This window comes from Leguminivora glycinivorella, chromosome 13 (genome assembly GCF_023078275.1).
Source record: "Leguminivora glycinivorella isolate SPB_JAAS2020 chromosome 13, LegGlyc_1.1, whole genome shotgun sequence".
Classification (NCBI taxonomy): domain Eukaryota; kingdom Metazoa; phylum Arthropoda; class Insecta; order Lepidoptera; family Tortricidae; genus Leguminivora; species Leguminivora glycinivorella.
In genome coordinates this window covers 18,549,052-18,576,479 of record NC_062983.1, presented here as the reverse complement: position 1 = coordinate 18,576,479, position 27,428 = coordinate 18,549,052, and the positions used below count along the sequence as shown (strand labels likewise).

At 39.6% G+C, this 27,428-nt stretch overlaps 1 protein-coding gene across 3 annotated transcripts in view; it reads right to left on the bottom strand.

Moving 5' to 3' along the window:
• Window positions 1-252: 252 nt before the first annotated feature.
• The window catches only part of LOC125232612 (ecdysteroid-phosphate phosphatase), a 30,321-nt gene continuing 3,145 nt past the window's right edge, over window positions 253-27,428 (bottom strand). For 2 of the 3 annotated variants that reach the window (XM_048138345.1, XM_048138346.1), the window contains 10 exons: window positions 27,042-27,211; window positions 26,123-26,261; window positions 11,749-11,844; window positions 9,718-9,897; window positions 9,335-9,396; window positions 2,836-2,975; window positions 1,807-1,973; window positions 1,361-1,499; window positions 1,107-1,216; window positions 253-831 (listed from right to left, as the gene is read on the bottom strand). In XM_048138345.1, the coding sequence (XP_047994302.1) occupies window positions 566-831; window positions 1,107-1,216; window positions 1,361-1,499; window positions 1,807-1,973; window positions 2,836-2,975; window positions 9,335-9,396; window positions 9,718-9,897; window positions 11,749-11,844; window positions 26,123-26,261; window positions 27,042-27,211 (1,469 nt within the window). In that variant the 3' untranslated portion in view covers window positions 253-565. The remainder of the gene's footprint in view (window positions 832-1,106; window positions 1,217-1,360; window positions 1,500-1,806; window positions 1,974-2,835; window positions 2,976-9,334; window positions 9,397-9,717; window positions 9,898-11,748; window positions 11,845-26,122; window positions 26,262-27,041; window positions 27,212-27,428) is intronic. The other variant, XM_048138347.1, reaches the window with a different exon arrangement.

Genomic DNA, 27,428 nt, shown 5'->3' with positions numbered 1-27,428 from the left:
AAAATATATTGACAGGTACCAAATAGGTAGTAAATATTGACTAAGATATCAATTAGTAGTGTTGTCTAGAACTATGTAAACCAAAAATGGTCCAGACATCCTGACGTCAGAATGTCTGGCCACTTTATTCGCTCGATTTTTCGATATCAGTGGAGGTACCAAATATATGTACTCAGGTACCAAATAGTATCAAATAGGTACTAAATTTTAGTATGTACTAAACATCAAATATCTGTAGTGGTCCAGGGGTCCTGACGCTCACGATATATTGTTTCGAAAACATAACTACCCGAATAAGCATAACACAGGACCTTACGCCGTATACAGCGTCACATTTAATGGGAAGACAGAAACGTGTCGGTTAATATATGTCACCGTATACTCGTTAAAACGGTGCTTAACTATCAGACATTCCGGTCACGTTCATTTACACCTACACACTTGCGCGAACATCAATATCCGAACACGACTCTAATTAGTGAACGCCACCGTACAATACGGCCGACGCGTGCACGTCCGACAGTCGGTGATCCAGGCCGCCACTACCCTGACCCGACACAGCACATTACAAGTCTTGCAGGATCCTCCAGTCGAAGCGGCCCGAGCTGGAGTTGATGGAGGGCGGGCAGGGCGGCGACACCACCTGCCAGGGCCGGTCGCGCATGGCGCCCAGCGCGCAGTACGGCACGCGCAGCAGGTGCGGGTGCAGCGTGTAGGGCTCGTGCTCGCGCTCGTGCTCGTGCTCGTGCTCGCCCCCGGCCGCGAGCCGCTTCAGCGCCAGCACCATAATGTCGAGCGTCGCCGCGTGACCGATGAACATTATGTTGCCGCCTGAATTAAACACGATTTTTTTAATTCGAGGAACACTCGATCGTTCAACCCTTCACCGTGATAAATAAAAAAACGCATTTATGTACGAAATCCGTATTCGGTATGTTGGCATAGATTCGACTACACATAAATACTCGATTGATCGCCAATAACATCAGCTAACGCGAGGGGTTACTACTACTCCTTCAGGCGTTTCAACTTCAAGATAACGCATCCCGCAAGAAAGTTAAGGCTTTAGTCACAATCATGATTAAGTTAAATTATGTACAATTTACCTTTTTCCTCAGTGTCCTTGACCGCCGAATGCATTACTAGCTCATTCCTTTTATAAAACTCTTCTAAAGTCTCTGACGTGGTAATATCCAGGTCTATGTACGGCGTGTATCTGGAAGGGAAAACCGTTGTTGTTACTTTTATGATATATTGTTACCGTTATATGTCCACGAATTAAAAGTTTTGACATTTGCAATCCTGGAAAGATGAAATCACTGTGAAAACAAAGAAGTCCCCAGATTAAAACAATACTCACGTCAAGTCAACGTTGAGTCCAGTTTTGTGAAGCTCCTGCGGCGTCATGAACGGCGCCATCCCCCCTTTGGACAGGTACCAGTTCTTGAACTCGAACAGACCTGGTTCTACTTTCACCTTCAGCGACGGGTTTTGGTAACCTAGTGGTTGGTGGAGAAAAAAAATAATAATATTAAGATACAGACTACATAATATAAAATGGATTAATCAAGTAGATATTTTACAAGTACTTTGGTCGGGTTACTAAAAAACTGTCTTTTTTACAGTTGAGGTGTCAGAAATTAGGGTCAAACCACACTACGGTAGTGTTGTTTTAAGTGTCGGCATGGAAAATGGCATCGCTGCGCACTTGCACCAATATTGCGACGAGCAGCAGCCGTAAAGTCTAGTGTCTAGTATGCCCATAAAAGTACGTAATGAAGCAAGCCTCATAGTAAGGGTATTTACCTTCCAGCATGCAGTGGGCAGTCTCCACGCAGCGGAGCGCTGCCGACGCGTACACGTGCGATATGGGCTGCTGCGCCAGACGCAGGCCTTCGCCCACGAGCGACGCCTGCAGCCGCCCTACTCGGGTCAGCGGCGTGTCTTTGGAGTATGAGCCGCTGCCGCCCACTCTGAAATAGCAGAATGGTACAGTCAGCAGCATTATTGTCTTAAAAATAAGATCGTGTCAAGTTCATTTTGAACACCTTGCCCGCTACGCTACGCAACTTCTGCTGCTGACTGTATACTTGTCAATTACCATGTTTTGTAATTTGTTACTCGGATAGTTCAGGCCTACCCTACTAAAGAAACCTAGATAGCAATCCTTAATGAGACGTTGAAAAGCGTTTTAAGTAGCCTCCTGGTGCAAGCTAATAAGCTTAAAACGCGAGACAGCTGTTGCATTTTCACCGCACCCCCGGGATGTCCCTTCGGGACATCCCGGCGTTCGACATTGGATAAAATGGAGCATTGCTCCAAACTCCAACAACACTCATTATAAAAAAAAAAAAAAAACATTTTCACCGTTCGCAGAGTGTGAGCGGCCACCAGCGTTAATCTGGCGGCTACTGCCACCTGTCAATAAGCATAGGTCTAGTGTTTTTTATTTATTTATTTATGTAAACAAACAAACACTACAAAACAGACTTTTTTAAAGTATATTAATAGTGCCTGTGTGGTGACGGGTTAAGAATTTCACCACCCCCTTTCTTCCCGTGGGTGTCGTAGAAGGCGACTGTGGGATATGGGTTAAATTGTGGCGTAGGCGAGAGGCTGGCAACCTGTCACTGCAATGTGACAGTTTCGTTTTCTTTCAACCCCTTATTTGCCAAGAGTGGCACTGGAGCTTTAGTAGTTTCATGTGCTCTGCTTACCCCTTTATGAGATACAGGCGTGATTGTATGTATGTATGTATGTATGTATAGTAATAGTGTTTACAATATGCGTGACCAATACCGTTCACCGCTTATTATTAGTGTTACTATAACTCACCGGTCCCCGAGTGTGAGCGGCATGTTGAGGTCCTTCCTCACGTAATTGCCAGCCTCGTCGAAACAGAACGGCACCCAGGAGCCGTAGGTGAGGTCCACGCGCTCGCCGTGCCGCATCGTGAAGAACCAGCGCCGGTCTGGCTGCAATAACACACCGCCATGCCGGGTGAAAGGAAAACAAATGAACACAACACACTAAACTATACAGAAACTCATCACCCATAAGTTTCTTCAGAAGGCCGGATTTAAGAAAAAAAATACCATCGCGGTCTGTTCCGGACGACGGCACAAAATTCGATCCGCATTAAATAGGTTGGTGGTCCGAATCCGGACTGCAATTTGTTGGCCACCCAACAAATTACTGTACCGTACTGTAGATTCAGGTGTATATGATAATTCATAATAATAGACAAAAGTTAGTAATTATTCACACGTTTTATTGCGAATACTCGATAATGTAACATCTTATTCACAAACACATACACATAATGGAAATGAAAATTAATAAAATACCCAATAAATATTGAATGACCTGTGCAATTTGATCAATGATAAAAGAGCAAAGATTCAATTGAAGAGATGTAATTTGACTTATGTCACCTTGAAAGCGTGCATGATATTGAAATACACAATACACTACTTGTATGCTGAATGTGATACTTAGTAACGATTGTAATTGTATTTACATTGGATTATCATAGAAGCCATCTGAGCCTCCAGATACATTACCTACGTAACCAGTACAATATTGCCATAAAAGTATAGCATATAATTTTCTTAACATTTTCAGTTTTAGTTGTTATTAGGTAGATACCATAGAGTATATTGAATAGTATGGTATAGAGCTATCAGTCAAGATTTTCGAATGCAGCGCCATCTATTATTAAGTTACGACAACTTTTCATGTGACTTTACATGCCTAAAGGTTCCTTTTAGAACATAAAGCATGTGGACCCTTTAAACATGGAACGCCACATATTTAGGGCGGGATTTCTAAATAGGTCATTCATCAACCAGTCACATTAATAAATATTTGAAAGCTAACTTATTTGACAAAAAAAAAAGAAGATTAATAAAATTTACAATTTAAGGCGATATATTTCCGTAGACGCTGCGCGCACTCGTTTTTTGAAGCCGTTAAAAACATAGGAAAACGCAATGGAAAAATCTGAAAACGATATATGTTAAATTTCAGGATTTGGTGAGTATGTTATGGAGTTGAACAACATGAATGTTACAACTTCGCTCGATAGAAAATGACTCCAAAGTTACCTCTTCTTTTAACAATAAATCGTTCCCATAGCTAGGATAAAAACTTTTTTGACTTGTTTTTTACTTCAATATATAGGTAATAAGATTATCTAGACGAATCTGATGAGTTTGTGCCGGTAGCGTCATTAAAATAATATAATATTTACCAAATACTACCAAATCAGCAAAGGAAAGACGGAACAACTATGAATCCAATTTTAAGACCTGTTACTAATCCTGTTTTTGCAAAAAAATAATTTTTCTTATAATTTTTGAAATTGAAAACATTTTCGATGGCACTTATGGCCTCTTCAGTCGCGCGGCGGCGCTTTCAGAGGATGGACCTGTGTCAGTTTTCTCCGCCTGGTCACGTGTCATTGAAACAATGGGGAACAAAGCTTTGAGGAGGCAGAAAAAATAATTGCGTGCTAGAAAACAAATAAATAAAGAAAATTGTAATCAAAGACTGTGAAAAGGGAGGAAAATGATAACCGTCGTGAGCTTCTCAAGACACTTTTACTATTGGGTCGTGTTTAAGCTCCAACTTCCCTACAACCCCCACAGTAACTACGCGGAGGGCCGAAGGCCCGGAGCGTGTCTGACAGGCTCCCAAGCACGCGAGGCCGCAGGCCGAGCTGCGGGCAGAGAGACCTCCCAAGCACGCGAAGGCCGCAGGCCGAGCTGCGGATAGACAGTGCTCCCAAACAAAACAATTATCAAAGTGTCTAAAAAGCGACGCGGCGGGCCGAAGGCCCGACGCGGAGCTTCGAAACCCAGCGAAGGCCGAAGGCCGAGCTCCGCGTAGGGCCGAAGGCCCGGAGCGTCCCTGAGAGGGGCCGGCACGTGAGCCCGGCGGGCCGCAAGGCCCGCGGGGCGAACCCACGCGGTCAAACTGCTCACCCCAAGTGTCTTAATAAGCGTAGCGGCGGGCCGAAGGCCCGACGCGGAGCTTCGAAACCTAGCGAAGGCCGAAGGCCGAGCTCCGCGTAGGGCCGAAGGCCCGGAGCGTCCCTGATCGGCTCGCCGGCGGACCGGGAAGTTGGAGCTTAAACACGACCCAATAGTAAAAGTGTCTTAGAGAAGCGAAACGACGGGCCGGAGGCCGCAGGCCGTAGGCCCGTCGTGAGCTTCTCAAAACACTTTTACTATTGGGTCGTGTTTAAGCTCCAACTTCCCTACAACCCCCACAGTAACTACGCGGAGGGCCGAAGGCCCGGAGCGTGTCTCACAGGCTCCCAAGCACGCGAGGCCGCAGGCCGAGCTGCGGGCAGAGAGTGCTCCCAAGCACGCAAAGGCTAATGCAAAAAAGCAAACAAGCATAGCTCAAAAACAAAAAGCATAAGCATAACTCAAAAACAAAAAGCAAAAGCAAAAGCAAAAAACAAAAAGCAAAAGCAAAAACAAAAAATAAATAAGAACACCGCGGGGCCCTCGGGCCCCGCGCACCTTTAAAAAACTGCTGTGCGACAAAGAATGCTGGGCGACAAAGCTGGAGGATGAAAGGAGAGTGCACGTAGCGGAAATGAGAATGTTGAGATGGATGTGTGGAGTGACCAGAATGGATCGGATCAGGAATGAGTATATTAGGGGAAGTTTGAAAGTTGCGCCTATAACGGAAAAGATGAGGAGTGGCAGGTTGGCGTGGTTCGGTCATGTAATGAGGAGGGATGAATGTCATATAGGCAAAAGAATGTTGGAGATGAAGGTTGATGGATGGAGAGGGAGGGGTAAACCCAAACAACGCTGGATGGATTGTGTGAAAGAGGATATGAGGAAGAAAGATGTGAGTGTTGAGATGACGAAAGATAGAGGAGAATGGAAGAGGAAGACGTGTTGTACCGACCCCACATAACGTGGGATAAGGGTAGGAGGAAGAAGAAGAAGAAGAAGTTATCAAATGACATTTACGATATCTTTACATCATAGATTTTAGAAACCCCTAGATGACGCGTCTGTGAAGTCATTACAGCACCACTTTTCCACTTGGAAAATATATGACTGATGTCCAGCTAGTGAAGAAACTTCTTAATTTTCATAAAAATATTGAGTAGTTCGAAATAAAAGGCGGCGGTAGGTACAGTACTGATTGAAGATCAGGTAGGGTAGGTATTTCTGTCTTTCAAAATTTGGTATAAGGTTAATTAGATCGTGCTACCCTCCGTCTATATTTTTCCTGTGTCTATGCCAAACATGTGGCCAGCCTGACAGAAATTTTGTTTGACAACTGTCGACATTTTTCCACAATAGTTAAAAGATTTCAGTATTTTAACTTCTCAATAAATTTTGATGAAAGTCCATAATCATACATTGATAAAGCTGGACAATTTTTTTTTTATTTTTATTTGGTGGGTATGATTACGGTACTTTATATTTACAGATATTTGTCTAATTTGCAAGATTATATGAATCCTTCAACAAGCTGTCTGACTCCTTTGACAACAGTTGATACTTGATATGAATATACTTGAGAATTCAAGGTAGGCATAGAATGGTATTGATACTTTATCTTGTGCTGGGTTGTATTTTATTTGGAGGTACGGTAGTGGCGGTAGTGCCCCGCCAACACGAGTCAAGCGAAGTGAAAAGCTGATTTCTTGAAGCATTTTGTCGTTCTTCTGAATCCTCGAATTTTGGGTCTGGTTTAAACCAGATAAATGTCAGGATATGATATCAATAGCAACTTTATTAAATAGACAAAGTTTCAATTGCATAGTTTTCATACTTTAGATTTTATTCATATCTTAATATAAATAGCACAGATTTCATCAGTGACTGGATGAGTGATTTCATCATGTTTGAATGATGATCATCAAAATATACAAGTAAGTAACTGATGCTATTAGTAGGTTCATAAACAACAAGAATAAAATTCGAAACTTTGGCATGTATACAGCTTAAAAGCTTTCAATATGAAAATGAAAAAGCGTTATTTATTCACGACTGACAAATTTAATGTGTATTTTTAAACAACACTGACATGACATAATAATCTTTTTACATAAAGTCTATGGTCAAAGAAGCTGACGGTTACTGTGTTCTGTTAACAATATTTTTATAAGAAAAAACTTCTACATGAAGAAGAAAACTCGCCGAGATGTTAATCTTTCCCCTCCTCCCTTCAGTTTTTCATATATTCATTTTCAGTACATAGTATTATCTTTGCAGGTAAATAGTTGTAACTCGTAATTTTCAAATTGTGCCTGAAATGGGACTAATGCTGAAAACGCAAAAAAAAAATCTTTTTTATACATTTCGACTGTCATGATACAGCTCATTTCTATGGAATATCCAATTTTTTTTTCGTGGTTTCAGCATTGGACCCTTAATAAAACTTGTTCATAATGACCTCAAAAGTCACTATGCAAAGTTTGAATGGTCATTTTTAGGGTTCCGTAGTCAACTAGGAACCCTTATAGTTTCGCCATGTCTGTCTGTCCGTCCGTCCGTCCGTCCGTCCGCGGATAATCTCAGTAACCGTTAGCACTAGAAAGCTGAAATTTAGTACCAATATGTATATCAATCACGCCAACAAAGTGCAAAAATAAAAAACCGGCCAAGAGCGTGTCGAGCCACGCTCAGTGTAGGGTTCCGTAGTTTTCCGTATTTTTCTCAAAAACTACTGAACCTATCAAGTTCAAAACAATTTTCCTAGAAAGTCTTTATAAAGTTCTACTTTTGTGATTTTTTTCATATTTTTTAAACATATGGTTCAAAAGTTAGAGGGGGGGGGGGCGCACTTTTTTTTCCTTTAGGAGCGATTATTTCCGAAAATATTAATATTATCAAAAAACGATCTTAGTAAACCCTTATTCATTTTTAAATACCTATCCAACAATATATCACATGTTGGTGTTGGAATGAAAAAAAATATCAGTCCCCACTTTACATGTAGGGGGGTACCCTAATAAAACATTTTTTTCCATTTTTTATTTTTGCACTTTGTTGGCGTGATTGATATACATATTGGTACCAAATTTCAGCTTTCTAGTGCTAACGGTTATTGAGATTATCCGCGGACGGACGGACGGACGGACGGACGGACGGACGGACAGACAGACAGACATGGCGAAACTATAAGGGTTCCTAGTTGACTACGGAACCCTAAAAATGGACAAAATGGTTTTATTAGGGTACCCCCCCTACATGTAAAGGGGGGGCTGATATTTTTTTTCATTTCAACCCCAACGTGTGATATATTGTTGGATAGGTATTTAAAAATAAATAAGGGTTTACTAAGATCGTTTTTTGATAATATTAATATTTTTGGAAATAATCGCTCCTAAAGGAAAAAAAGTGCGTCCCCCCCCCCTCTAACTTTTGAACCATATGTTTAAAAAATATGAAAAAAATCACAAAAGTAGAGCTTTATAAAGACTTTCTAGGAAAATTGTTTTGAACTTGATAGGTTCAGTAGTTTTTGAGAAAAATACGGAAAACTACGGAACCCTACACTGAGCGTGGCCCGACACGCTCTTGGCCGGTTTTTATTTCACCCTGTCGATCTGTAGCTAAGTGCGATTACTAAGAAGTTTCGACGATGGCAGTTGGAGAATCCGAAAAAATCGATAAAATTGATTGTAGTTTAGGTACGTCATTAAACACACTGTAACTATAAATCATTAGTATTACTTACACAAATGATGAAATCTAATAAAGAAAATAGAGGCGGTGATCGGTTACCATCAGGCGATACAGCTACTCATTTTCCTCCTATTTCATGAAAAACAGTTAAAATACGGCGATCATTATACTGCAATCCGTCTGTGCCATGCTGCCGCGCGAATTTGAGTTCCCGTGTGCGACAAGCGCACAGAGCCGCGCGGGCGGGGCTGCCCGGACGCCGCGCACCTCACCCCCTTGGATTGGTTAGTTTGACAGATCATCTCGCCTTAATACATGTAATTAGCTAATTAGCCATAGAATGCCGTTCGCTAGTTTGCGGATGGTACAGCGACATCTAGCGTAAATTTTGGACATCAAAAAATACTTATACATTTTACGACAACCAGTCATTACCCAGTTTGCGGAGGTAACAGTGACATCTAGCGAACAACTTGCACTACGGCATATAATTGATTTTTACGCCCTCTATTGTTAATTTTCCTAAACATATCGAAAGTACATCGGATTTATTATTTCCTTTGACTGAGAACACCGTGGATACTATGGCACTGAATTCAAAATAACGTTAGACTATCAATACAAGGAATTATCTTAGATAGGTACTAATTTAAAAGAACAAAACATACCTTAGCTTTAGCTTCTCCTTCACCAGTTCCTTGTGAGTTTGATTTCCAGTCGATACTAGTACCTGAAAAAAATCATATAATGTATTATATAAAACAATTTTCAAATCAAAATACAACCAACTAAGCCATCACTGCCCAAAATTCACCGATACAATAGCCATTTACCTCATAGGGATCTCCGTCTCCCGTCTGTTATACCTATAGTTTAACAACCGACTTACTCCCCTGGCGCAGAGACCCAAGTGTGTCATAGCCTCCAATATGACTGTCCGCCACTGGCCCCGGTCCTCTGCAGTTTCTCTCCAGTATTTAACCTGGAGCTCGAGCAGATCCGCACCCACAACATCCTCCCATCAATATCTAGGTCCACAATAACAACTTACCCTGCGTAACGTTGACGATGCTATCGCTCTTGTGCTCCGTCATGACGACTTCCCAGTACTTCTGCCACTCCTTGTACACCTCCTCGGATTTGTCGTGCCCTAGTTGAGTCGCGTCCTCGTGGGGGTATCCGGCCATCTCCCCGTCCGTGTTCGAGTCTGATTCGGACTTGCAATCCGAACCTGCAAGTTTAATATCACATTATTGAATAATTTTAAATACTAGATATTTCCTTAGACTTCGTTTAAACGCCTTCGCTTTGTGAATGACACGATCTATCTATATTAGTTTTTGTAGTTCTAAATAATCAGTTGTAATCACGGGATGTTTATAACGATGTCTCCTTCTAATGTTTCAACTATTTCAATGAGGAGGCACACTGACATTTTATCCCGCCAGGCGGCGCCTGTGCAAGTGTCTATCATGCATATGTGTGAGAGAGAAAACAAATATCAACTTCTCGCTCTCACGTATGAAATTCTTTATCTGTGCAATGGACTAATAGGGTGGTGCCATCTGTCATAATCTTTGAGTGTGCCTCCTCATTGTATCAAATATTTGTTTTCGATACAAACTATCAATTCCTTCTAAACTACTTGTAGTCTTGTGTTACAATCAAGCTCAATCCTTTGAACTACAGTATGTTGTTTTTTCCTAAATTGAATCAACACCAGTTAATCACGATCTCCGGTTAAAAGGTAAGTACTGAACTACCCTTAAAACATCGGCAACAGACAGTATTGTATATTATAAACATTTAGACAGTTACTTTTACTTACGACGTTAATCAAATAGTTATTACGAGTATAATATTACTGGCTAATAGCGAAATCAGGATCTATGTATAAACAAGAAGAAAAGTAACTGTTTGAAAACAAGAGCGTACATGTTACTCGAATATACAGTAAATAGTAAACACACGACACGTGTTTCATATCGACAAGGAAGCAGTAATGAAAGCTTTATCTGTTGTATAAATATTGACTCATCCAACTTGTATCGTGTTGAAGCCATTAATTGTCATATAAGGAATCGATAATATATTTTTCCCCTCACTAGCTCGGAAACACGTGTTTTGTCCTTTAATACCAGCGGGTAAAAACGCATTTTATCCACTAGTGGGTAAAGTAATTTGACCTTGAATAAACTCAAAATAACTGCTTTAAAATTGATAAAAGTTGGTGAATCTAGTAATAAAGATGACTTACCACCCGTGGAACTACTGCAAGCAGTGATAAACGCATTTTTTGCGTTGTAGTTTCCTCGCTATAGTGAGGGGAAAAGTTTTGTGTTACACTCGGGTGCAAATGTATTTTACTTCTCGTGTGTTAAAAAACTCGCAAGTTCAGGATTCTATTCTTGAATCACTCGCTTCGCTCGTGGTTCAACTATAGAATCCTTTCACTTGCTCGTTTTTCAATTCCACACTCGGCGTTAAAATACAACTTTGCCCCCTTGTATAACAAATAACTATAATAGCTAGCAAGATTGGAAAGATAAAATGCTGATTTCCATTTAATTCACACAACTGACATAGATCATTTAGGTATAGGTGATATAGGTGAGCTTAAGAAAGCTTGTGTTACTCAGACAACGATATTATATAATTGTAAAATATGTAGCCTGTGTGGTGACGGGTTAAGAATTTCACCACCCCCTTTCTTCCCGTGGGTGTCGTAGAAGGCGACTATGGGATATGGGTTAAATTGTGGTGTAGGCGAGAGGCTGGCAACCTGTCACTGCAATGCCACAGTTTCGTTTTCTTTTAACCCCTTATTTGCCAGGAGTGGCCCTGAAGCTTTAGTAGTTTCATGTGCTCTGCCTACCCCTTTAGGGGATACAGGCGTGATTGTATGTGTATGTGTGTAAAATATACACATACTTATATACATAGAAAACTCTGGAACATACACATATTACCTTTACCGGGATTCGAACCCAGGACCATCGGCTTAGTAGGCAGCGTCACTGTTCACTAGGCCAGACCGTTCGTCAAACACTATGTAGATTGTAGAACAAAGAAAATCCCTTACCGCTGTTATTCCCGAGCGATATGGCGCGGTGCAGCGTCCACGCGTCCGACTCGGCCGTGCGCCGCGTGAACACAGCCGGCAAGTACCCGCTCACACCTGGAAACAGTCGTAACTACACATACAGCACTCGCTAGTGACAACCCTGATGAATGGACATAAAGGTCACAAACGCTCGCACCAAGCGCGCTAGTACCCGCTCAAGCCTGAAACCCGCCGTAAAGGCGCAACTACACATACAACACTTGCTAATATCAACCCTGATGCTTAGAAATAAAGGTCACAAACGTTCGCACCCAACTAAGGCGCGCAAGTACCTGCTCAGGACCGAAAACAGGCGTATTTATACATACAGAACTGGCAAATAGCAACCCTGAGGAATAGACATAAAGGTCACAAGCGCTCGCGACATGCGCGCCGAATATTATAACAAAAGGAAAACATTTGAATTGAATGGAGATAAAGTTTAGTTACGCTTGCGTGTTCAGTAGGGCAATCATGGTCGCGCGATAGATGATAAAATATCGGGCCGTCCCTATCGCACTTACAAATAGTGCGATAGGGACGGCCTGCTATTTTATCATTTATCGCGCGACCATATTGCCCGCCAGTTGTAATAATAATCCAAGCACCTGACAACTAAACAATAAGTTTTTCTCAAACATGGTATGAAATATTGATGTTATGTGCCTTATAATTGGCAGCGAAGTATGACGTTGCAGGTGCGGCTAGGACGATTGATAGATAATGGAATTTCATACAAACCTTGCAGGCCAAGGCCGGCAAAGTCTTCTTTTTTAATTTCCAAACACAGATAATTGTGACCTAACATCCAGGTATTTAGCCAATTAAAAAAAAAACTATAAGGGGCTTTATAGACGTGCCGACTGCAACTGGTACGGGCCCTAGACAATATTTGATTTTGGGTGCGTTTTCATACAAAAAATATTTTTTTCGTTTTTTTTTTAATTTTTTGTTTTTTTATAGGCGTATACGGGGCATTAAAGGGGAACGAAAATTCGATTATTTTTGCGCTACGACGCACCGTTTAGGAGATACAGCCATCCAAAGTTACTATTTTCAGTAGACTTTATTTATTTCATACCTGCATGTTTGAGAAAAGCACTATACATACCTCGGCGGGAAATGGGGTTGCCCGCCTCAGACCTATCCGGCCTCGCTTCGCTCGGCCGGCAACCCCATTTGTCCCGGCCTCTGTAGTAATGTACTATTATTAGCAAGAAAGGTCCAATTTGCGTTTGTTATTTTAATAGTAACGACACACTTCATAAGAAATACGGTTGGCATTTGCTTACAAGTTATCCGGTAAACGATAGCTTACGTTAGTAAAAAAAAAACGTTACAACTTCAAACGCTGATGTGCTTCCTCTTAGATTACAATAGCATCTTAACGAATCAAATTACAACTTTATTGTTAACTGCTATTAAGGTTGGTATACGGTTGGCATAAAAAACGAATGACTAGCAAATAGTTGGGATTAGAGATGGGTCGTGGGTAAATACCCAATCTACCCACCCAGGTATTTACCCGGTAAATACCTATCTACCCGGTATTTACCCGTATCTACCCAAATTGACGGGTAGATTCATTTCATGTTGGACATGCTGATTTGTGTTAAAATGGAGATAAATACTAAGGGTCCCCCCACATCTAGCGTCTCGCGAGCGTCGCGTCGGGCCAACTGTATGGGCAAAGCCTGACGCCGCGTCGACGCGACGTCTTTTTCCATACAGTTGGCCCGACGCGACGCTCGCGAGACGCTAGATGTGGGGGGACCCTAAGTTCGTGGTTGTAATTTTTATACACAATTTAAAACAAAACTGTTCAGTCAAATAGACAATTAAGTTTACATAAGTTTTAATAAATAAATTTAAAAATAATTAAAAAAAAACCGGCCAAGAGCGTGTCGGGCCACGCTCAGTGTAGGGTTCCGTAGTTTTCCGTATTTTTCTCAAAAACTACTGAACCTATCAAGTTCAAAACAATTTTCCTAGAAAGTCTTTATAAAGTTCTACTTTTGTGATTTTTTTCATATTTTTTTAAACATATGGTTCAAAAGTTAGAGGACGCACTTTTTTTCCTTTAAGAGCGATTATTTCCGAAAATATTAATATTATCAAAAAACGATCTTAGTAAACCCTTACTCATTTTTAAATACCTATCCAACAATATATCACACGTTGGGGTTGGAATGAAAAAATATATCAGCCCCCACTTTACATGTAGGGGGGGTACCCTAATAAATCATTTTTTTACATTTTTTATTTTTGCACTTTGTTGGCGTGATTGATATACATATTGGTACCAAATTTCAGCTTTCTAGTGCTTACGGTTACTGAGATTATCCGCGGACGGACGGACGGACGGACGGACGGACAGACAGACATGGCGAAACTATAAGGGTTCCTAGTTGACTACGGAACCCTAAAAATATGTTTTACATACATACATACATACAATCACGCCTGTATCCCATAAAGGGGTAGGCAGAGCACATGAAACTACTAAAGCTTCAGGGCCACTCTTGGCAAATAAGGGGTTAAAAGAAAACGAAACTGTGGCATTGCAGTGACAGGTTGCCAGCCTCTCGCCTACACCACAATTTAACCCATATCCCATATAATGTGTGTAAATATGTTTTATGTGTGCTTTTTAGATTGTATTAATTAGTCGTATTTATACGATAAAGATAAACTTCCTAGTACTGGTTGGAGGGGGTTATGGTGGGGTTAGGGGGATAAAATGTATTTTTTTCATATTTCATGGAAACCATCATTAATATCGAAAAGTATTGTATGTACGAACTAAAGTACACACAATTTCCTACAAAAAAGTTTATATGCATTTTTGTCATAAAACATACTATGTATGAGTTATGAGCTTGAAAAAGATTTTTTTTTAATATTTTTAATATTTTTATTTACAGTTTTAATTTATCAAACTTATAATTTATATTAAAAGCATTTGAAATTATTTCCGTATGTCAGAGAATGATATTACACGATTTTTATAGTTGGAGTGATACACGATACACTAAAATCACATTTTATCTGATAGCAACCTATTCGTTCTCAATTTGAATAAACATTATGTGTACAATTACAAAGACTGACTTAAATTAATCTATTTTAGCCCAAACACCATTTAAAAACGTCAAATTTGGAAGAAAAATGAAAATATCCGCGTATTTACCCGCGGGTAGGTAAATATCGGGTATTTACCCGGTAAATACCCACCGTCGGGTATTTACCTGGGTAGTTACCAGTGGCGGGGCGTGAAAATTTTCGTTGGTAAAGCCGGAGAGGGTTTTTGGAATCTGTTTTGTATGGATTTCTACAGATACTAGAGAATTTTAGGGAACCCGTTGGGAATCGAGATGTATTGACGCTCCGCCACTGGTAGTTACCCATCTCTAGTTGGGATCGAATGGACCGTAGACAATGCAAGACGACACGACTATCGTTATTGTAATCGACTGGATCAAGGGATGGCGTGGAATGATTAACTCAGTCAATTTAACTGTTGCAGGTACAGTTAAATTGACTGAGTTCACGACAATATTCTTAACTAACAAGTATGGAATAAATGAAATTACTCGTACTAAAAAGGTTCTGTGCAGATAGCAAATCCCGCCGGCCCTTTCACTGTTTTTTCTATACTGAAAACGTCCCGCGCTCCAGATTCGCGCGACCAACATTCGTTACACTCCCGAGCCACAAGAAGCGTTACTTTATCCACGCTGTCGAATGGTAAAAAGTCTGCTTTGTTTTTTTTTTTGTTGATGACCCAGGATGGATCCCGGGAGAACCAAGTGGTCGTATGTCCGACTTCATGACTAAGCCCCCCGGGGTGGCCCGTCGCTCGCTTTTGGGCGAGGTTTTGGGAGCACAGCTATAGACCTCCGTTGCCCTCTCGGACTAGCCAGTAGCTACAGGCATCAAAAGCAATTCCCATCGCACACCCAACCCTAAGCTAAGTGCGGAGAACGACTCGTCACATCGTTACAAGTTCAGTACAGTTTAATTTAGTGAATGCAAAGTTAGTAAAGTCACCAGTCAATATTGGATAATCCCTACTGTGTATAAACATATGCTCTGTGTTGAACTAATAAATGTTATTGGAAACGTCGTTGTACTTCTAACTTCACCATCTTATAAGAGTGCCGACGTATTGGGCACCTTACCTGACCGGTCTACGCTGGGAAAGGGAATAGGTGTCTCCTCCCCTCTTTCTCACCGTTTTGATTTGCGTACTTTTAGTACTTACCTACAGTTACACTTTTAGATTTGTATGTGTTGCGGTTGTATTTACCTTATTTATTATTTAACTAAAAGAGAAAGTCAATATGAACAATAACTAAGACTAAATACCTTTCCAAATCACAAATATCAGAATTTTCCGACAACCTTAACTCGCAATAGAAGTACTCATAAGATTGCACACTCGAACGGGACTTGTCTTGAGTGAAGTGGAGACGGAATCGCTTACAATTTCTTATAAACCATACAATCAGCCTAACGCGGTGACTAACCTGATAACGTTAGAGTTACAAGTAAAGCTGGTGTTACACTGTCAGTACATCAGCTCGTTAAGTGCACATACATGAGTACAGAATACCTTACTTTATAGCGAGAACGTCACAAAAAGGAGCCAGTGAAAAGCGAACCCCCGAACAGTTACTACAAATAAAAAAAAACCGGTCAAGTGCGAGTCGGACTCGCCCACCGAGGGTTCCGTACAAACTTTCAAACTCCCCAGTTAAAATAATCTCATGTTTTCACATAACTCTAACGACTTGACTAGAAGACAAAAGTATAGGTACTAATGAGCATTATTGTGTATAGCGCCATCTCTCGGTGAATTCGCTAACTAATTTCCGCGACCATAGTATGTTGGTTTTTCAGGGATTATTCTTTGTGTTAACATTACAAAGAATAATCCCTGAACTGATTTAAACAATTTTTACTTTATTGGAAAGAAGATGATTTAAGTAACATCTCGTATTAATTTGAAGTACTATATACATCCACAAAGGTGGGTAAATTAAAAGTAAAAATCTGAAAAGTTTTTTGTGAATTAAAAAAAAAGTTTTCAAGATACAAACACGGTTATATTTTTCCTGTAATATTTAGTATAAAACCAATGTTTCCTAAAATTTTCATAATTTTTCGTTGGTAAACTTCGGAGATAAGGGGGGGGGGGAACGGTATTTTTTTTTACATTTTCCTTCAAAATTCTTGTTTTTCCACAACAAAAAAATTATAAAAAATAGTTTATTTACGTTTAATTTGAGCTCTTTCTAACGATACCCCACTTGACCTAGTAACTTGAAATTTACAGTTTGCCCCCTTACATTTTGGCCATTTTCTACAATTAAAATTAATAAATTTAAAAAAATTATACCTTCTATTTGTAGAGGTTCACAATGTTCACAACTATTCCAAATTTCAAGTTGATAGCATTAGTAGTTCTCGAGATATTTAGGAATGTGACAGACGGACAGACAGACGGACAGAGTCGCACCATAAGGGTTCCTGTTGTACCTTCTAAATTCTAATTAAGTATAACAACCAGAATTTTATAATAAAGAATCTAGACGGTATAGTATTTTTGGTGCAAAAACGGGCTGTGCGGATATTGGCTGGTGTGAATCCGAGGCACTTATGCAGAGAGCTCTTCAAAAAATTCAATATGATGACCTATTACTCGCTTTACGTGTACGAAATTATAATGTTTACGCGCAAACATATTCATAAATTCAAACGGTCAAATATGCTTGGCGGAATAACCCGTCAAACGGGGCGTTTACTGCCCGTGCCGCGTCGACTAGCGCTTCTCGACAAGAACCCGCGAGTAATAGGTCCATCGCTTTATGAACGCCTACCCGCCAGTATCAGAAATGTAACCTCCGACGACATATTTGGTCACCAATTAAAAGAACTTTTACTATCGACACCGCTGTACTCAGTTAAAGAGTACACTGAACTGTACAAATATTAGTATTTTGTTGTAGAATTGACATTGATAAAATTGAGTTTTTTTATTTTTATTATCTTTAATTTTTGACATTGTTTTTAGCACTTATGACGTTTGACATTATATTCACTATTTATTTCACATTTATTTTTTGGACATTATTGATGTAATTTTATTTTTATTTTATTGCTTTTGGTTTACTTATTTGATGATTATTATTGTTTTTATCAATTATTTTCTTATTATTATGTTGTGACGATCTTTTGTGAATGGGTGCTATTTTTAAGTTTTTTTTTTTTATTTTATTTTTTATTTATTTCATATAAAAAATTACAAAAATCTTAAGAACTAAGATGCGCCACAGAAACTTGTAAGAAGTTTATACGTGGTGCAAATGCATCACTCCGCTCAACTGCACAGACAATTAGTAGGTACCTACATATTATAGGTTACGGCGAGTAAGTAATTGGTACAATGCCCCAAGGGCTTATTCTAGGATTAGGACAACTATTAAGTATGCTTAGAGTTTCTATATGTGGTGCATTTGTTAAATAATAAATAAGATGTAGGTACCTACGTATTACAATTTCAATAAAGTAAGATATCTATAGTTGAAATAACGCTTTAAGTTCTCGCGCTTTGCACACATATTTAAAGTCACATACAGGTCGAACGCGATTAATTAACATTATTTTACCTTTTTTCCCAAAGTTTCGGCCAGGTTGCACTGGCCGTGGTCGCGGAAGACTGTAGGCTTGTGTCGTTCACGAACTATGAACCGTTAGGAATAAAATCCCATCAATGACCGAAATGAACTGAATCTTTCCGTGCTCTGAGAATCGGTCTTAACGGTCTTTGCTCATTTAGTTCAGTATAGGATCGGTGAGCGCGAGCGGTTCGGAACGAGAACGAGTGTGTGACTGCGCCGAGCGAGAGCTACTTAGCAGAGCAACAAAAAACGTCAAGTTTTCATATTAAACTTCGGTTACTTACAACCTTTCGGCCCGGAATGTTACTATCTGTGGACTATTCGTATCATTTTGACACTTTCGGTCCCATTCGTTCTGATCTTTCCGACCGCAGTGGTCACTGGTCTGGCTGAACTAAATGAGCAAAAGACCTAAAAGAGCGAACTAGTTCGTGGGAGCGATTGAGTGAGATCGGAGTGCTCCGATCAACGAACGAAATGGCAACAAGCCTAGAAGACTGACCCGATATCAATTTATATAAATGTTCGGGGTAGACAAATAAATATAATCTACCCGCTTTTAGTTAATGTTTATTTCCTACCGCACGACACACAGCACCATACCATATTTAAGTAAAGTATAAATATTTAAATATGGTATGGTAAGTGTTTCTTAAAGGATAGATAAACTCCAAAAAGAGAGAAAGTTGGTTGATTATCAAAAATCACTCTATTTATAGGCGAAAACTACATGAAAATGAGTTCTGTAGTTTTTGAGATTATCGCGAAGATACAAACAAACAGACGTGGCGGGGACTTTGTTTTAAAGGTGTAGTGATAGTGTAGCAGTGGCCTTATACTGATAATAACCTCAGCGTCTGTCGTGCCACAACGCGGCTTTCAATTTGGCCTTGAGAGGTCGAAAACCAGGGCTAAGTAGGTAGTAACTGTAGTAGTTCAACTCTAAATGGTCTGTGTAACATTCTGTAACACTGAATTATTATGAAGTGAACTAAGACAAAATAGTACAGTCAGCATCCATGTACTGTCACAGCTCACAACCAAAGTAAATACTTTTATTTAGCATAAAAATAAAGATGTAATGTATTCCGATAAAACTAAACGTCTCAAGTATAGGGATGGCGTAGCAACGGCGGAACACATTCACTGCCAAGGGCGCAGTTTTGTAGCACTAAGAACAATTGAACATAATTATGTATGTGGGTTAAATTGTGTCTCTGCAATGTCACAATTTGGATTTCTTTCAAACCCTTTTTGCCAAGAGTGGCACTGAAACTTAGTACCTAGTTCATGTCCTCTGCCTACTCCTTTATGGGATACAGGCGTGATTATATGTATGTATGTAAATAAGTATGTGTTGCTGACGAATGTGTTAAAATTGATAAAATCTCCCAAGTCAATCAATCAATCAATCAATCAATCAATTATTTATTCGTGATAACTACAAAATACACAAGTAAGAAAACAGAAACAGCAAATAAAAGAAATTAAACATATAAGTTACCACGAAATGGTCCCGACTCAGCATAAAATGCTAACTCGAGGGTCAGCGCTGGTCTTCCGTCGGGACCATTTTGTTGGTCACGAACGCAGCTGTACGACGCGGACCTGTGACACAGTGAACGCAGTGAAGTCAGATGTCACGATGGAGACATGATGCAGCCGTCAAATTGCCAATCTTGGCATTGATAGATTATTAAGTACCTACAACAAGAAGGTATTGTAAGAAGGTACCTACAAATAAACTAAGGTGACTTTTAGAGTTCGAGGGCCTAACTGAGATGACAATGTAGATAAATCTAATAATAAACTGTACAATTTGAAACTCAGATAATGTATGGACGTGATTCGGATAGGAAAAACTAATACGATACCGAGTAGGTAAATTATATCGCCGAGTAAGGAACCCGAAATCTTTGCTGTGATCGCACGTGTCATGATCACGAAATTCACGCATCATTACATTCACGACATGATCATCAACTACACCGCTGTCCAAGTGTAGTGACATTCTGTATTTAAGTTGACGTTCAGAGTGCGTCTACATATTTTGAGCACCGGTGTAACTAACTGGTCATGATCATGACGTGATTCACATTGCTCATGACTTGACTTTTCTGTTTTTAAGGTGGCCAAAATAAATATTTAAATAGTTCACTTACAGGTTAACATGACGTGAACGTCATCACTGTCATCAGATAAGTTATTAAAATATTTCTTTTGTTAATGAAGTTTTGTGAGAAAAATTGTAGGTATCTGTACCATATTAAAGAAAATGCCACGTTATTCTACCACATAAGTAGGTACATTCACTATATCATTGCCATTAAGGGTTCACGACTTCGCGAGTTATGATCACGGCATGATAATATAATATTGATAATTAGCTAAACCGCTACCTAGTGACATTTTTTGACGTTCACGGTGCGTCAACGTTTTGTGAGCAGTGTAGTTGATAATAATGCCGTAATCTGGATATCTCATAAGCTCATGACGGTTTTATTTTAGGGTTCGTAGCCGAAATAGCGAAAATAGAAACCTCACAGCCGCTATCCCCATTATTAAAATAATGCATGTGCCGCAAACTTACCTGCACCCTTTTGTCAGTATCAATAACAAAATATGTAATTTTTTTATATCATATTGTATGGGTGAATACATGTAATGTACATTTCATAGGCGCCGCCCGGCCATTTTTTTTCCTTTCAAGAAACATCAATATAGCCTTTATCACAGTAAAGTTCAAATTTATACTCCAGACAATGGACTTGTAGTAATTAATCATCCATTGTATTTATTCAAGACGTTAAATACCGAATGCAATGAGTTGATAAGATAAAGAAACAAAACCAGTGGTTACGACTAAGTGGGGTCTAACGCAAACTTTATTTATGTAACTACTAACTTTTGCCCGCAGCTTCGCTCGCGTTAGAAAGAGAAAAAAAGTAGCCTATGTCACTCTCCATCCCTTCAACAATATCCACTTAAAAAATCACGTCAATTCGTCGCTCCGTTTTACCGTGAAAGACGGACAAACAAACAGACACACACATTTTCCTATTTATAATATTAGTATGGATTACATGGATTTTTACGTGTTATGTTCAATTGAACCATGTAAAATTATCGCACGCACGGGCAGGCGCCAATGCATGCACATTTGAATATGTAATAAGTGTTTTTTGCCATTGCACTATTTAACATGAAAGTCGAGATTGAAATATCCTGCTATCGATATTATCACTATCACTAGACCTTCTAAAACAAAGTGTCGTGCAGCGTCTGCCTCTTGTATGTACGCGATAAAACTTAGTTGGAAAAAATCTCGCTGACTAAGAGCTTTAATCGACAACACTACCCGGGCCGTTTGAGGGTAACACAATATATGAAATGAAATGAAATATTTATTTTTCCAAGTAGGCATATTACAATGCGCTTATGAACGTCAAATAAAGCTACGCCGGCTCTAACCCTACGCCTCAGCCTCGAGAAGATTTCAGTTCCCCCTCAGTTGGAGGGGGGTATCCACTATGGGACCGGCAAGAAACTCGGCGGGCCACTTCTTTTCAAAACATTACATCTTATAATTAACATGCATTAAAAAACGAGATACAATTTAATCAGCAAAAGTATTCGTCAAAAAAAAGAAATATTAAATTCACAGACTAGGTACCTACTCTATGGAAATTCATTTCAATAAATTATACAAAGTACAAAGCTACTATGATTAATAAGAGATTTTAGAGATGTATAGTCTCTAAGTGTTAAAGTACATCAAAAATAAAAACCGGCCAAGTGCGAGTCGGACTCGCCCACCGACGGTTCCGTACAAACTTTCTTTCAAACTACCTAGTAAAAATAATCTCATATTTTCATATAACTCTAATGACTTGACTAGAAGACAAAAGTATAGGCACTAATGAGTATTATAGTGTATAGCGCCATCTCCCGGTCAATTTGCTAACTAATTTGCGCGACCTGGTTTTTCAGGGATAATTCTTTATAATGTTAACCGATTTAAACAGTTTTTACTTTATTGGACAGAAGATGGTTTACGTAACATCTCGTATTAATTTTAAGTACGATTTACATCCGCAAGGGTGGCTAAATTGAAAGTAAAAATCTGAAAAGTTTTTTGTGAATTAAAAAAAAAGTATTCAAAATACAAACACGATTATATTTTTCCTGTAATATATAGCATAAAACCAATGTTTACTAAAATTTTCATAATTTTTCGTTGGTAAACTTGGGAATAAAGATAAGGGGGTCCCACGGACGGGCTGTATATATACCTACGGTATTTTTTTTAAATACATTTTCCTTCAAAATTCTTTTTTTCGTCCACAACAAAAAAATTATAAAAAATAGTTTATTTACGTTCAATTTGAGCTCTTTCCAACGATACCCCACTTGACCTAGTAACTTAAAATTTACAGTTTGCCCCCCTTTCATTTTGGCCATTTTCTACAATTAAAATTAATATATTTAAAAAAATTATACTTTCTATTTGTAGAGGTTTACAATGTTCACAACTATTCCAAATTTCAAGTTGATAGCATTAGTAGTTCTCGAGATATTTAGGAATGTGACAGACGGACAGACAGACGGACAGAGTCGCACCATAAGGGTTCCTGTTGTACCTTTTTGGTACGGAACCCTAAAAAGAAAAAAATATACATGATGAAAACAAAAAAAAACGAACTGATACAAATAAAAGATAACTAAAATAACTTTAGAGTTGTAAAAGACTCTTGATGTCACAACTAAAGAAAAAAAAATAGATATACTTAATCTACTTTTTTCCTTGGAGATGTATATGGTCTCCAAGAGTCAGAAAGAAAATAAACAAACAAGGACCGAACAGAGTGCCTCAATGTAATCAAAATTAATGTTACAATCTAATAGTTATAGCCCCTATTAGCAGAAACAGACCGGTCTTCACAAACAGCACCCGTTCACGAGTATGGCGCGTATCTCAGCCATCGCCTCCCTCAACCTATATTCGGGAAGGTGGCGACCCGATCAACGACGCCACCGTAAGCAAAGACTTTTAAGCGAGCATGACATGTTCAAGCTGTCCGGGCTGTATTAAATATTCAAATAATAAGTCAATACCGTATACCTAGATGTAAGACACAACATTCCGTGCTTGTATGTTACATAGCTTAAATTGACTTAACTGAAACAAGATCTTGGGAGATGTAAAAGGTCCCCACAGTCAATTATAATTAATGGGATATAATAAAAAATAAAAATTTGGAGGTGTAAAGGCTCTCCAAGTGTCAAAGTACTAGAAATAAAAATGCGTATGAAATACAAATTTCACGTCAGGAGACTGTTAAGCTAGCAATCTCCAACTAATTCTACAGAATACATAACTAGTATGTACTCAACAAGTCAATATATACAAAATTATAATTATACAATAAATAAGGAACAATAATTTGAACAGCCAGTAGCAACAGCGCCTTAAGCATGACACAATGTCTCCCCGGGACACTGCTAGCAAAACTATGACAGATTTTGAGCCTGGATAGTCGGCCATGGTGTAGTATCTCCCAGATAATCATCAATTTTGTAGAACCCCTTTTTGAGAAGTGCACTTTTTATGTACTTCTTGAATGAAGTAAAGGGCAGATCCCATGCCTCTAAGGGTACTTTATTATAAAATGTAACACAGTTTCCCAGGAACGATTTCTTCACTTTCTGTAGACGAAACTTGGACACCGCTAGCTTATGTTTGTTCCGTGTATTATAACTATGAATATCTGACAGTTTATTAAAGGACTCTATATTCTTATGAGTATACATTATCACATCTAGTATGTATTGTGAAGCTACTGTAAGGATGTCTATCTCCTTAAAGCGTTCCTTCAGTGAGTCACGTGACGCCATGTTGTAAATAGATCGTATTGCCCTTTTCTGGAGAACGAAGATGGTTTGTACAGTCGCCATCAGATATATAAGAGCGCCCGAGGTACTCAAAAATATCTGAACACGCCTCTAACGCCTAGGCAATAGAGGCGTGTTCAGATATTTTTGAGTACCTCGGGCGCTCTTATATATCTGATGGCGACTGTATATCTGCTGCTTTTTCCCAGGCCAATATGCCGTAAGACATAACACTGTGAAAGTAACTGAAATAAACTAGGCGAGCTGTCTCCACATCAGTGAATTGCCTAATTCTCCTTACGGCATACGCAGCAGAACTCAACCTTTTTGCAAGGGCAGATATATGAGGACCCCATTGCAGATGGCAATCTAAAGTAAGGCCAAGAAAAAGCGTATAAGGTGATATAGGCATATTAAAAAGTCCGCAATGGCGAATGTAACTATGTATATATTTTTACCGGTAACATGTTACATTTCTATGCTTTGCATGCGCAGCCGGGACAGGTTCGGGTTGCTAGTTTTAGATAAACAAAGCCCTGAAACGTGCGATTTTATACAGAGGCCGCTGGTTTGTTAGCTTTGCATTTAGATCGAGTTAGAACCTTCATCCTTGTGCAAGTTGTGCATTGTTTTAGCCATCCTATCGCTACTGAAGTATTTGCACTACCTATACAGTGTTTAAACAATGATATAAACAGGAAACTGACTTTTATTAGTAAGTACACATAGTTACATATATTACAAACTAAACTATAAAATAGATAAGCAACTTTTATAGACTACATCTTATCACCTCGAATGTAATTGATAAACTACAACACATAATCAAATAACAACTCAAAGGCATCCAACATACGTCTCAAAATACTCAAGCTAACATTCGTAACCATAGGCAACAAACTCTATGTTGTCCCACCAGCGATTACAAGTTTAGACGCTATCCAAATACTTCACACGAAGGTTAAGAACATAGTCCTGACGTAACTATCCAAATGTATACGAAAACAGATAACAACGAAAGCAAAAGGTCAAAGTACAATCGCACGAAAGCAACCAAAGCGGCGGGATATAAAGTACAATTTAGAAATATAATAATGTAAAAAAAATATAAACAAACCTTCTTTCAGTGCCAGTAACCGAAAGCAATTTATGAATTTAGCCATAGTGACGTCACGATCAGGTTATAAATAGTTTACCGGCTTGTTTCTGAAGTAAACCGCGAATGTGTGAGTGACGTTGGCGGCGGCTTGGGGTTGCCGTCTTATAAACCTTGTTGACGATTGGGGAAAATGATTTGTTTAACAGTCTGTATTAATATTTTAAGGCGTTTAAAAATCTACCAAATTAGTAGGTAAGTACGTACCTACATTTGCAAGAAAAAATACTTGTCATTCTTCCGTAATTTCGACTTGTAAGTTGTAACAACACAGAGGTCGCTGATGGCAGTGCTTCGTTAAGAGGAAAAGAGAAGTCCACCCGGAAATCGGTCTTTCATTAAATAAATGTCCTGGATATTGACACATTGGAAATATTTTGTAGTAAATAAATAATGGACGGCTTTACAATGTGTGTACACTTTGATATACTTGAATCATAGACCCTATGATTTTTTTCAATTAAACATTTCGTTTCATTGATGACTACTCCTCGATATAGATGTAGTGTCAAAGCACCAGTTCCCACCCTTCACTTCATGCACCTGGCAACACAAGTGAGTGCTACACATCCGTTAGCCAGGAGCCGCCAGGCGCCAGGTGATAGAAGTGAGTGCTACATACCCGTGAGCCAGGAGGTGCCCGGCACCCACCCGTCAGGCGAGCTGTCGAACGCCTTCTCCTCGATGTAGATGTAGTCTCCGAGTACCAGCTCCAACTCGTCGCTCGCCAGCGGAGAGTAGCCCTGCGTCACCTTGTGCACCTGGGAACGACAAATAGGTATTACAGATGTAGTGTGAAAAGAATTGCCTTCATATTGTTACGGAAACGAACGTGTCATGTTAATTCAGTCAGTCTCATGATGAGTCTCAAGATGTACTGACATTGACTGAACTAGCATGACAAATACGAACGTTTCCGGAAAAGTACGAAGGAAACCCTTTCCGCACTACATCTTTTACACAGATTTTTTTGAGCGCCATAGACGTCAAGCGACACGCGCGCGGTTATTTATATCATACAATACCATAGTATGATATCGCCCTTCATGTAACAAAAATAGCGCAGGAAATGTAGGTAATCGTTACAAATTTAAACAACCTACGAGCATCAAACGAACTTAGGATCCCTAGAATAGAGTCAGAGCTTCCAGCTCATGTCTCCAAGTGTTGAGGGCATGAAACTCATCTATTAGAGCCAGCATTGGTACACCCATTGGTGTGATGATGTGGATGGACCATACGTGCTCCAAGTTTATACCAAGTAACCTTGACTGACCTAGTGATTAGCGAACTTGGGATCCCTGGAGTACAGCCGGAGTTCTCAGTTGGATGTCTCCAAGGGCTGTAGCTCGTCCAGCAATCCCTTAAGACCGTCGAACGATGCCACCTCGAAGTGGTATCCCCGTGTGACGTGAATTACATGCTCCACGACAAGATTGTATCATTACCTAATGTACATACATACAATCACGCCTGTGTCCCATGAAGGGGCAGGCAGAGCACCTAATGTAATGACGTATTTAATAAGACTCGGGACTGACCTGGTGATTAGCGAACTTGGGATCCCTGGAGTAGAGCCGGAGCTCCCAGCTGGATGTCTCGAGGGGCTGTAGCTCATCGACCAGCGCCTTCAGACCGTCGAACGCTGCCACCTCAAAGTGGTACGCCAGTGTGATGTGGAGGGACTTCACATGCGCCTCCAAGTTAATGGCTACAGTGGAAAGTCATTCAGTAAATAATCAATCAATGAGTGACATAGGTATGTAGGAAGCAATTTGTCTGTTATTTAAAGTAATGCTTATTTTACGATTTGTATAATATATGTTACTGACTACGGTAAAAATCCGAAGTATTTAAAACCAACGTTTTACCGGTGCAGATCGATAAAAGGTTGAAATATGAAATAAAGGCCGCTAACTTCGGGCTTT